Source organism: Pecten maximus, chromosome 5 (genome assembly GCF_902652985.1).
Source record: "Pecten maximus chromosome 5, xPecMax1.1, whole genome shotgun sequence".
NCBI classification, from domain to species: domain Eukaryota; kingdom Metazoa; phylum Mollusca; class Bivalvia; order Pectinida; family Pectinidae; genus Pecten; species Pecten maximus.
Genome location: NC_047019.1, coordinates 18,239,343 through 18,252,746, shown reverse-complemented (window position 1 = coordinate 18,252,746; position 13,404 = coordinate 18,239,343). Strand labels below are relative to the sequence as shown.

The 13,404-nt window shown below is 34.4% G+C and overlaps 1 protein-coding gene across 1 annotated transcript; it reads left to right on the top strand.

The window, feature by feature from the left end:
- The first annotated feature begins 4,464 nt into the window (after window positions 1-4,464).
- LOC117327387 (baculoviral IAP repeat-containing protein 3-like) lies at window positions 4,465-11,310 on the top strand. Its single transcript, XM_033884336.1, has 6 exons — window positions 4,465-4,526; window positions 4,955-5,353; window positions 5,882-6,069; window positions 8,337-8,511; window positions 8,765-9,142; window positions 10,317-11,310. Exons 2-6 carry the CDS (start codon window positions 4,987-4,989, stop codon window positions 10,502-10,504), a joined length of 1,296 nt encoding a protein of 431 aa, XP_033740227.1. The 5' UTR covers window positions 4,465-4,526; window positions 4,955-4,986; the 3' UTR covers window positions 10,505-11,310.
- Window positions 11,311-13,404: the final 2,094 nt, after the last annotated feature.

Here is a 13,404-nt window from a genome sequence, read left to right as displayed (position 1 = left end):
TTTGAATAGCGAAATGTCGCTGTCACGCAGCGGTGTTAGGATCTTGAATTACGTCTTTATCTCAGAAATGTAACACGGGGAAAAAAGAAGAAAATGTGAAATTTGTGGAATTTAGCTCTGTCGGGACTTTTAAAATCTGAAAAGACAGAAAATTTCGTTCGTATCTTGATTCAGACCATGACAGAATACTGAAAGTGAAAGCGAAAATCAGAAGAAAAAACATATTTACCAGAAAATTTTGAGCTCTGACTAGAAAGCATCCTTAATATTTACATGTTCTACTTATCATATATTTAACTGTATTAAAGGGCTTAAATATTAAAGATACTTCAAAAACATGGGTTTTTCTTTTTCTTTTTTTTTCTACAAGATAACCCGACACAATGAGACATTTTACTAGGTACAGATGAAATGTTAACATTTGTAGAACATGATATATAATTGTATAATTCGGTCTGTACGAAGACGCGAGAAAAAACACAGAATGTACTTAAATTACTTGCATAGGAACTATTATTAAACTTGAAATTCTTACATCATCGTTAGATACTATAGTGCCGCCCACTGAGGTATATTCTGGGCGCCATTTGGTTATTTTGTTTTATTATTGGTAACTCCTCTAATAGTATATAATTTATCACAGAGGTGGAATGTTGTCGGTTATAGGACTGACATCAGTGGTGTGACATCATGCAGTGGTTTAGCATGTTTATACCTTATATAGTTTTGTAATGTTACACATTCAAGTGTGCGTTAAGTGTTTCTTCCTGGTTTCAATGTATGGGAATAATTGTATTTAAGTGGTAATGCCATCTGACTACCAATAATTCTTAGTGTGTATATATATGTATATACACTGAAGACACAAAATGGAAACTTATTACAACTCTATAATATACATGACCCTTCAACAAAACATTGATATGCTCAGCGAGGTTCTGTTTAATTAGTTTTTACTGTGTACTCAACTTCTACCTATCCAAACCAAACATATACAGGGGTAACCACCTCTCATTTGTCGCTGCCTCAATTTATTAATTTATCATGTCATATTTGAATTATCTGTCCGTCTTCCTCAATAACATCGACAGCTATAAACAGTTCATCTACATATGGTGGCATATATCTGCCATTGAGTTGCCGACTTACGACTTAAAGATGTCGACATGTTTCTGACAAGATGTCGACATCATAAACAAATATGTCGACATAAACAGGAAAATATGTCGACTTATTAGCTTAGTTGCCAAGATATTAACTATTAACGCCGTGATAATTATCTAGGAAGTCGGAAACTCGGTTTTATGTCGCACAGTGGCATTTTTCTGCCATCGACTTCCTAGATAATTATCACGGCAATATTATCTCGATAAGTAAACTATTCAGTTGACATATTTTCCGGTTTATGTCGACATATTTTTTGATGATGTCGACATCTTCCCAGAAATATGCCGACATGTTTAAGTCGTAAGGCGGCAACTCGATGACAGAAATATGCCACCATATCTACATGACATACTCTATATCATTACTTTTCCTGACATATACCCTGACTTCTAGTTTACCTCTGATGTCATACTATTGTTTGGTTATATATAATATCTATATATAATTATCTATCAATACTGTCACTCAGTTGATATACATGTGCTCAAAGCTTGAGGCAAATATATCAAAATGCTAACCTCCCAAAAAAATAGGCCGCTGTATCTATGAAAAATACCCAACAGGCCAAAACATTTATATCATCACATAATAAACTCATAATAATGATAACAGGATATCATGGCAAAGCAATACCTAGGACATACAAAAAATGTCTTCTATGTCAGGGTCCTGACAAAGCTATATTTTTTACCCTAACATGATAACTTAGGTCCCTCACATTGTTATCTTAGGGCCCTAACATAGTAATCTATGACCCTAACATTGTTATCGTAGGGCCCTAGGTGACTATGTTATGGCCCTCGGTTAAGTTAGGGCCCTAAGATAGTAATCTATGACCCTAACATTGTTATCGTAGGGCCCTAGGTGACTATGTTATGGCCCTCGGTTAAGTTAGGGCCCTAAGATAGTAATCTATGACCCTAACATTGTTATCTTAGGGCCCTAGGTGACTATGTTATGGCCCTCGGTTAAGTTAGGGCCCTAACATAGTAATCTATTACCCTAACATTGTTATCGTAGGGCCCTAGGTGACTATGTTAAGTTAAGTTAGGGCCCTAACATAGTAATCTAGGACTCTAACATTGTTATCGTAGGGCCCTAGGTGACTATGTTAAGTTAAGTTAGGACCCTAACGTAGTAACCTAGGACTCTAACATTGTTATCTTAGGGCCCTAGGTGACTATGTTATGGCCCTCGGTTAAGTTAGGGCCCTAGGTGACTATGTTATGGCCCTCGGTTAAGTTAGGGCCCTAAGATAACAATATTCGGATCCTATATTACTAAGTGAAGGCCCTAAAATAGCTACGTTAGGGCCCTTATAGGTTTCTATGTCAGGGCCCTTAGATAGCTATGTTAGGGGTATAGGTTAATACGTTAAGACCCTATGATAACAATGTTAGGGTAGTTAGACGCTAGCTTACTATGTTAGGGCCCTCGGTTACTAAACTAGGGACCTAGGTTACTATATTAGGACCCCAAGATATTTATGTTAGGGCCCCCGGTTACTACGTTAGGCCCCAAAGATAACAATTGTAGGGTCACGGGTTACTAAGTTACTAAGTATAGCCCAAACAATGAACAAAAGCCTTGTATGTCCTTTATCAGCCCCCGTATTACGATATTAATAGGATACGCGTAGGCTTATCACTATTAATTGATATCGCATCACTCTAATATAAACCCGACGTTTAGTCAACTAGAATCACACTATATGTATTTGCTAAACCATCGACAGTTCATATCGGGATATAGTTCTATTTTCTTCTCGGTGTGGAATACATACCTAAAGCTGGTAAGATTTTACGATAAACCAACATCCATTTTTTGTCATGTGATCTGTTTGGTTTTTTTTTTGGTTTTTTTTATAAACCAACATCCATTTTTTGTCATGTGATCTGTTTGCTTTTTTTTTTTAAGAAGTAATATTTTCCAACCATTTTTAGTTAGCCTTGGGTAGCATAACAATTCACGTACTTCGCATTGTATATACATATATGTAGATAATGTATACCATCAACACGACTACTGATTATAATTATATGGCTGTGTGCCTAACGTGTTATGATCTAAACAATTACGGTATTATTACACAGCAATGATAACCAGAAAATGTCCGGTGACTTATTCTTAGTGACAAACCGGAGAAAATTTCAAAAGTCCTTTAAAGTTATTTTTAACACATTGTTTTAAAATCATGCCATGCTAAGGAAGACGGAAGGGACTTATCACCAACACACGATACTTGCTATTACCAATCTATTTATAATAAATTGAAACACGACTTACGGAAATGCATAAATCATATAATTTCTTCCTTGAAACCACGTGCTTCACGTGAACCTAATAATAAAATAACTTGACCACAACTTACATCATCATTCTTTATATATCTTCGTCTAATTTAAGTGTTATCTATGATGATATATGATGATGGTGTCCGATTAAAGTGATGCATGTACAAACATTATAACATACGAAGTATATATATATGCATTGTATGCAGCAACCATGTCTGACTTAGTCGAGAAAAATAAATTTTATGCTGGATTAGGAAACTTTCTTATCGATATAGTTTATACATATACAATGCAGCAAAAGCATTAAAACATATTCTGCTTTAAAAATTGATTCCATGTCACTTTTAAGAAATATTGCATGTGGCAAACGACCAGATTTATTCCAAAGTAGATTAAGCTATACCATTGTGACGTTAACACTACATACGTATGCTAATTATGCACAATCTTCTCATCGGTACAAAATCAATACTCACGCACATACATACACGTACATGCAACTAGTCATGTACAAACCTTATTATGAAAAAAAGGTTTAGATAAATATATTTTAAACGTGATCTCGCAGCGACTTAATGAAAAGCAGTTTTTGTGGAAGTATACACATGTGTACACATTTACTTATAGTTTTCATAATGAAAGATACACCGTGCTTCACTAAACATAGAATATATCATATATTTGCAGCATCACACCATGACCACGTTATCAATATATATCTCGGGGATATATCCATAGCCAGGATTTACACCCTGAGAAATGCCACTCTAATTTAGTTTGTACGTTTATATTGATTTAGTTTATCAAATGGTTTCGATTGATCGAACATTAAAATCAGTATATGTCTATTTACTTACTTCGACAGACTAAAAAGTAATAAGTGTATCTAGATTGATGCAAAATTGCTTGAATAAGGAGCTAATGTTAAATCTCCTGTTCTAAATATAGTGTGTGTAAATTGACATAGAGCTATAAATAACCGTGCTTAAAACCCGCGTGTAAAGTGTATATAAGGTTGGTTGGTTTCCTATCAACACCGCAGCGTTACCCACGGACACAGAGGTAAGCTATACTTTGCTTCATTATAGCAACTACTAACTGCATTATTACGTTTGAGCATTGGATAAGGATATTGAATATTACAATATCCAAAACCTACAGTTCTAAAAACATATAACTTAGATGCAATATAATACATACAATTATTGTCGTGGTCGTAGTCGATACACAACACTGTTTTAAAATATTACATTTGTATCAAGGAGGGCATAAAATGTTGTCAATCATTTTTATAAAAGTACACATTTTCATAAGAGTTTTATTATTATGTGTATCAATCGGTTCATTAAGATGTATACTAACATTTGGTCTTGACTAATCATATTTGTCAATATATAACATTCAAGTAAATAATTCATCACCGATTTTTGTTTAGGAGCTTGCTAAAAGCAAAGTCATTTCAGTAGGTTTTTATACTTTTCATTTTCCAGGCTCGATCATCGTCATTGTAAATATCATCATCATGCAAATAGAGTCCAGGTTGACATCTACTATACCATCTTCTGAACACCGAGGACTCCGAACCTGTGCAGCAGAGTGCAATACTTACATGGAAACCAAGACTCACGGGAGACCCCCTGTTCCGGTAGATCCTCCACCCCCCAAGAATCACTTAAAAGCACGTGATAAACCATTGTGCCCGACCTCCAGTATGTCTGACGACACCCATCGAACCAACCATTACAAAGTTACGGATAGACCAGGACTCAACCCCCCTGCACACCCCGAGTTTTCTCTGTTTGCCGACCGACTCAAGTCCTTCACTCCCTGGCCCTCAGACTTTCACAAGAAACCTAACGATTTGGCCTTAGCCGGATTCTTCTACCGAGGTGAATACCCCATTATTATACTTAATTTGGCGGATATCACCAGCAGACAAAAATCAAAATTAAAAGATCTGCACGCTTATCAGGAAACAATGAAGTTAACAAGGAACATAACTACAGGGATAAACCATTTATATTCTGGGTACATAGGCGTCTGCTTTTGGTTAGTGTTTTTATAGATATACATATTAACGTATACTCTTGATACTGTAAGAGTACGGACTAATATCTTTTTTTCTATAAATACTAATAAGTGGCAGACGCCTGTGCTAGGTGTGAGCAGTGCATCAGGTCAGTTTTCAACTCTGCCATATAGGTCAGAGGTCAGCACGCTCCGATACATGTATATACTCATTAATAATTATTTCATTAATTAATACCTTGATTTATCCACAGGGTATTTTTAGGTTGAGTCTTTCTGATTGTTTTCTCGCCTTTTCTGTTTTCTAACCGAAATGTCCATTTAGTTCAAGATTCGTCAAACAAATCTATTTAGATTTATTATGAATGAATGATATATCTGTAAAATAGGGACGGGTGACATTGTGACTTGCTTCTCCTGTGGCGGGAGTCTAAAGGAGTGGGAACCAGAGGACATCCCTATGATAGAACACGCTCACTGGTTCCCGAGCTGCAGCTACCTTCTACAAGCGAAGGGAGAGAACTTCATAAGACAGGCACAACTTAAAAGTCAAGAAACATCAGACGGAACAAAACAGGTAAAATAGTTCATCAAAACGAGGCGTACTCCCGTTAATTGTTTCTTGATGATATTTTTTCAGATACTACTTTTTTTGCGTGTTCTTGTAATACACTTATTTATAGATATACAAACTGTATTTGAATATAAAATCTTATTCAGACTCAATTATCAACAAAATTATTCTTTTCGTTCGAGTGTCTGGCCTCTGGGAATTTGAAGGTTATTCCGGAAGCCATACTCTCCTAATTCAGAAAATAATGCTTCTACATTTTCTCATTTTTCTCAATTTTTTCTCAATTTTACCCATCAAATAGCTTCAGCTTTTTTGCCATTGGTGTGATTAAAATTACACACATTATTTATGTATCAATTCTTGGATACTTAATTGGCAGTAGTATTGATATTGTCAATTAAGTACCCAAGCAATGTATTATGGTACCAGATTAAACAAATCGTGCCAGTTTCTAAGTACTATAATAATGACGCCCGTTGATATAGTGGACTTTAAAAAAAAAAAAAAACAGCTACACTGCTGTATTTAACTTGCAAGTGCAGGATAGAACAACTAAAAAACAACAAAGCAAGTACAGTATGAATTATAATATGAAAGACTAATGAGTAAGAACCATTATTTTCATGGTATTCCGTGGTTATTTCCAACTTTTAGTATAATTGATAAATGCCTATTTCAAGTACATTGTACTTTGTACGCGTACATAACGCTCTTTGTACATTACACTGGATTTTTATATACAATAGGTGTAATGGTAATCTGTTAAAATAGTTTTACTTAGAATACTTATATATAACCACAGCCACAGGAACAAGGTTCGTGTGTACACAAAGGAAGTCAAGCACTCAATAATTTAGTGGAAATTCCATCTCGTATGAATACGTGTGTCTAAAAATAGCAGGGGATTTCCATTGTACACAGTTCAATGCATTCGACCTTTGGTATCTAGGTTATGTGTCAATGGTTCACAGGTTATACACATGTACTTAACACGTGACATTTAATATATGCATAAGGACCAACATATATAAGTGATAGAGTTGATCTACCCACGTTATATACAGTATTATATGTTTTAAGTGATCTCGTGTTGCTATCTATTCATACATAATTCATACAGCCGTGTTAGCGTAGTCAATGCTGAACAGACAAGGAAAATCTCGTTATATAATGTTTGGTATCTTATACGGTAGTGTACATTCAAATGGTTATATTTTCCTATAAATCTATGTCAAGACCACACGCATTAAAATAAAGGGAAAATATTGATTTTTGTATAATGTCGGGTATTAAAACGATTAATTACAGAAGTAAAGTATATGATAAGATTAGAATTCAAGTGTAATAGAACACACATTTGAATTCATGCTGTACTCTATTTCAAATACATCCCTGTTAACATCTGATTTATTTTATCAAACAATCACTAAATCTATTGTATAGAAAATTCCTAAGTAACCATTATATATATTTATATCATTTCACACGAAGTTGAAAGTCCATATATCCTATGTATTTGTTATTTACATATGTACGCAGAGATTTTTGAAAGTCCTGTAATAATAGTAAGATTTACCAAGGGATGTCTTTTTCTCTATTTTCCGTAATGACTAACAAACCTGTGGCGATCTTGGCGTCATGATAAAGTTGTATAATGACTAAACATGGGGATTTGATTGAAGGAAATAATCAAGTGGAATTTCCAATAAAGTATAGTTTCAGATAGCTTTTACTGAAAAACTAAACATATATCTACAAAACAAATATCTGCCCGATGACAAGATTTTACGTGAAAAAAAGAAAATTATTTCAATGTAATTTTCATTAAATGCATTATTTTATCTATAATGAAAACTTTACAAAATTTCAGGCAAGCGTTATAATTTGAATTCAAAAACCGTCATAGATTTTATCAAAACAAGTTATTTTAAACCGTAGGAAAGGTACGAAAAGTTTTTCCGTCATAAAAATTACCAGTTTGATTAAAATTTACTGTCAAATGACTGTCATTTGTAGTATCTATAGTAATAAACTTGACTATATAGCAGGCAATTTTCATCAACGTTGCAAATTATCACCGCTAACTCAAACAGAATTCATTTTTTCTGGAATATCTTTTTTCTCAATAAGAAGATTCTGCTGAAACAGAAATCCATTGATCAGTATAGGGTCTTTTTATCTATCATTGAATGCGGTTTGATAAATCAATATAATGAATTACATGAAATAAAATCGTATCTGACCAACTATCATAACCTTTATATTTTCAGAATGAAAAGTACAACGTTGCGGATGCTGTTGCTTGTGGAGAGGCTCCCTTGAAAAACGTTACGACTGCTGATACTATTGATCTAATCCTGAACACTCCGGCAGCCCAAAGTGTAATGATGATGGGATATAGTAGGGATATGATCATACGGGCGATAGAGAGGTGCCTTAGATCAGGTACAGTCCAATTATTTAAAAAGAAATATGATGATAACAACAGAACTTAATCATGGTAATAATGTAGTGCTAAAACTAAATAAAAACGGCTAAAGAGCTCCCGTGCAATCCTATTTCTCTGATTAGATGTTCATTTTTTTCATCATTTTTCGTGATATATATTCACAACTTATCTTTATTGGTTATGTTTTCTCTTTATTTCCCTTTTCAAAATTTCAACTTCTTTGAAACCGTTATATTATTTTAAAAATAGGGAAAAAGGAACTACCTGCCACAGAAATAATGAAGACGATATTAGACATGGAGGAAGAAGAAGAAGAATTAGAAAACACTAGCGATACAGAAAATATACCAACCGAGACAACGAGAGAAGACGTATTGAAAACTGAACGTGAAAATGAATCATTGGCACTTGAAAAAGAAAACGACTGTATCAAGCAGTCTACAACAGGCACCACATATTCCCAATGTACAGAGGAACCATCAGGGCCCAATACCATGTTCACATCATCATCGCCAGTGACCAATTATGCTTCATCACGTCCAATTGTGGACACTTTTGAATCCTTATCATTGCAAAAGGAGTCAACATCACAGCCACTCATCTCTTCAGAGCTCCATAAATTGAACGGTAAGATATCATGTCCGAAGTTTAAGTTGTAGCAGTATAAAGGCTATACATATATGTGTATGAAGGCCAAAGATAATTGATCTCTCACAGTTAGATAAAGGGCTAATGTGTGGGAAACATGGCCGCGATTTTCACATACAGTTGCCTTAGTCACCAAATCCATATAGATTTAACCACGGTGTCCTAGTTAAAAAAAATCAACGATCATTCTCTGTCTTCTTTATTGGAGTAGCTAAGAAGAGTCTCAGACTGTATCTAAGATATTCAAATTGGGCTATTCGGCCTCGGGTGGAAATCACATTTTTGTTTATTGAAATGAAAATACGATTTTCAGTTTCGTTCGATGGTAAAATTATGCACCTTGAAACAACGTTAGAAAACAGCAATTTTTTTTTTTTTTTTTTTTTGAAATTTACAAGATGTTGATGTCGAGTAGTTTAAAGATACAATGTACCAATGTATAAAATCTTAAGGATTTTCACAATAATTGGTCAATTTAGACAGAAATTCTAGGTAATTCCCTGTATTTATTCTAACAATTCACTTTCCAAACAGATTGACCGTTTTCACTCGATTATTTTGACATTTACTATCTCCAAAATTTTCAGACATTTAAATGTTATCCACTGAACAATTAAGTTATTGAAAATTAAGCTCTTGATAATTTGACGTTTGACAATTCACACGAAACAGTGACATCCGACATTGATCTCCTAAATATCCCTTTTGACAATTTTCCAACCAATTGGACATTTCATATTTCTTTCTGGAACAGTGATAAATTGATTATTTCTCATCTCGTTATTTTTGGCATTTGCCAACCCAACCCTTCTACAAACGGTATGACATACAAGTATAATTATGTTATCTCACTTTGGCTATTGAAAATGTTTTTTGACATTTAGCCACATAACGCAGAAGAGTTTGATGTTTCAATAAAGATTTTATATTCTCTTACCATTTAATTATTTTTAAACTATATTTTTACAAATCACCTTCGCGTTGTCTGACTTTTTATTATATGTGTTGTATCTCCAAACAATCTGACCATTCACTTCTGAACGTCTTGACATATGACGAGTAACCTTCTAACATATTGCCTTTGACTTTTCATCCTCCTTACTGTTACAATGAAGGCTGTATTGTAATAGTCTCTTCTTTTCGTTCTTTGTAGACTTAGAAGAGGAAAACAGGAAGCTAAAAGAAAGCCACTTGTGTAAGGTATGCCTGGACAAAAACTCCAATACAGTCTTTCTCCCTTGTGGGCATCTGACTACGTGTGCAGAGTGTGCATCGTCGCTGATCAAGTGCCCGCTATGCCGGAAACATATACACGGAACCGTTAGAGTATACCTAGCATAGTCTTGTTACTGTGTGTCGAACAAGGTTAATTTCTAGCGCAGTCTCGTTCAATCAGACGCTTGTCTCTTGTCTTGCGTAGCATTCGCATTCAGCACGTGTTTGTTTGAACAAGCCTAGTTTCTAACGAGTTTCACGGTCATAAGGGCAATGCATCAACCGGTGTTAACTCCGCCTTAGCTGGTACCAAGCCCAAGTTGAGAAAGGAGGAGGGCGCTGGCATAACAAAGATTGTTCGTGATATTTACCATTTCCATGCAAGGACTCAGTTTAATGTTTGAGTTTGGTATGAACTAAAACATGTATATTTGCTGATCTGTGATATTTGAATGAATTTTCAAACAAACTAAATATATTTCATTTTTTGATGATAGAGTATTATTTTTCATGATGCAATATGTACCAGTGATTGTCCTCATACATAGTATATTGTTAATCTTGCAATAATTAGCTAGTGCTCTATGAAAGAGATGATTTATGTGGATTAACGGTGCATCGTTAAATTGTGTATCACTTAAGCTTGTGAGAATATATACATATACAAATGTATATGGACATACTGTTTGGCCAGTTATTAACAAACTGAACAGTCTATAGTCACAACCAATTATTTCATTAGCACAAGGACTTGTTTGTATGGACGTCTGCAACTTGAAATCCCTACCAAATGTCGACCTCACATGTTACTTATTTTAAAGGTGAAGGCAGCTATCAAACCAGGGTTAATTATGTGCTGTTTGTACTGATATATATATATATTAGCTTGATCTAATGAAAATACGAAATAAAATATCAGAATACTCAAGAAATTATATTGTTTAATTGCGTTTTAGGTAGGGGGTTGTGTGTGTATTCAATATGGAGAATTCAATAAATTCTCTTAGTCAAAATTAAAAAAAAGTTTTTCAATGTGATCTTCAGTATTCTTAATTGCCAACATCACGTGTAGCGATAAGATTGTTGATGTTATGATGGTCTTGTTTTAGATGTATGATAGTTAACAAAATGAACAGGAAAGTAATATGCGGAGGCTTGAAATGTTAAAATAATGAAGTGATATGGGATGTAGGGTAGATTGTAATGTCAAAATAATAAAAAAAAACTAATGGTATACGTGGAAGTTTGGGGATATCATGAAAAGTTACGTGATGCTCGCTACATTTAATAAATATTGCCGACATAATAGATAGTAGTGGCATGTGCGGTAGATTATGACGTCTACATGATGAAAGTTTTGGGATATGCAGTAGGTAAACATGTCGACATGACTAATAGTATTGGGATGTACCGTAGTGCGGTAGTTTATTATTTCGACATAATGAATAGTAATTTGGATGTACCGTAGCGGGGTATGTTATAATGCTGACATGATGAATAGTAGTAGGATGTACCTTTGATATAGGTAATGGAATGTGTAGTAGATTATATTGTCGATATGGTTAATGGTAATGGAATGTGTAGTAGTGATATGATTAATGGTAATGGGAAGTGCGGTAGTTTAAAATGTCGACATATTGAATAGCAGTATTTTGAAATGTCGATATAATGAATAGTATTGGGATGTGTGGTAGTTAATAGTATCCAAATGATAAATGGGATGTACAATAGTAAACGGGATGTGCTGTAGCTATAACTTAGACATAATGAATAGCATTGGGGTGTGCGGTAGTTACTGTAATAATGTCGACATGATGATGAGTAATGGATTTTCGGTTGTTCATGAAAAAAGTAAACTGTGTCTTCACGCTTGCTAGCTAGATTGACGGGTCTTATTTTGTGAGGAAATCTAAGGGAGGACACCCACCTGGCAGGTGACGTCCGGTCTGGGAGTTTCGCATCCCCATGTAGTGAACACAGCATATATTTTATTCATTCCTCTGGTTTCTGGTTTATTTACGCTTCACCTTTTAATGTTACCCTTTCACTTTCACAATCCAAGGACATATTATCTGTGTATTTCACCTATACTTTGCCCGATATTAATTAATCCAATAGCAAAATTTATTTCCTTTCAAAAATATCAAGAACCATTTCTGGAACTAGCATCATTATGAAATCAAAGCAAGTTGTTTATCCATTTGTCTGAAAGGTACTGCTATCAATATTTTACCCGAGTATTGATTAAAAATACCAAAAAATCATTGACACGTGTACCTACCCCCTCTGAAGTGGTCTGTTGTTGCATAGGGTAGGTAAGTTTGCAACACTGTAGGTTAAAATCTAATGTATTTTTAGAATTCAAGCATAGGAGTACCTTTGTAAATAACATATGGTTATACATAGAAAAGCATGATTTCGTCCCTGTTACCTGTTTTGAGATATATCTTTTTAAAGTTTCTACTTATTCTCGCTGTAAACAAATCAACAATTTGGTTTATTAGGAAGAGTTGGTAGGCCTTTATGAATACAAGAGCGCATGTTCCATTTTCAAAAGAAACACAGGTAAACAATAGCTAATCTCGTAAACACCCTGGTGTTTGTACAAACTATTTCAATAGCATATAATATTAACTGGAAGTCTGGTCATGAACCTTAACATTGATGTACCAGTTATTAGCAATGATATACAGGTCAATATACTGTATATTGCAATAGTCTTGAATCACCACATATGATAAAGCTGGGCCCGTCCAATTGTTTATTTCTTTATGAAACATTTAAAAACAACACAAAATAACTAATCCGTCACATTTTGCGTACACGCCTTTGGATAGTAACGTACTTAATTTGCGCACGACTCTACAACGTAACTATTTCAATAGCAAATAATAGTTACTGGTAGTCTGGTCATGAACCTTAACAAAAACACTTCTTGTTGATTCTATTTCTGTTTCAAAAATAACCATCTGACTAATGGTCATGTTTCTATCAATAGATAAATTTGTATCTGTATTTGACATTCA

Excerpts from the sequence above, each read along its gene's own strand:
- LOC117327387 (XM_033884336.1), top strand. The coding sequence starts at position 4,987 with ATGCAAATAGAGTCCAGGTTGACATCTACTATACCATCTTCTGAACAC. Across the intron at positions 6,070-8,336 it reads CATCAGACGGAACAAAACAG|AATGAAAAGTACAACGTTGC; the intron begins GTAAAATAGTTC and ends TTATATTTTCAG. Across the intron at positions 8,512-8,764 it reads AGAGAGGTGCCTTAGATCAG|GGAAAAAGGAACTACCTGCC; the intron begins GTACAGTCCAAT and ends TTTTAAAAATAG.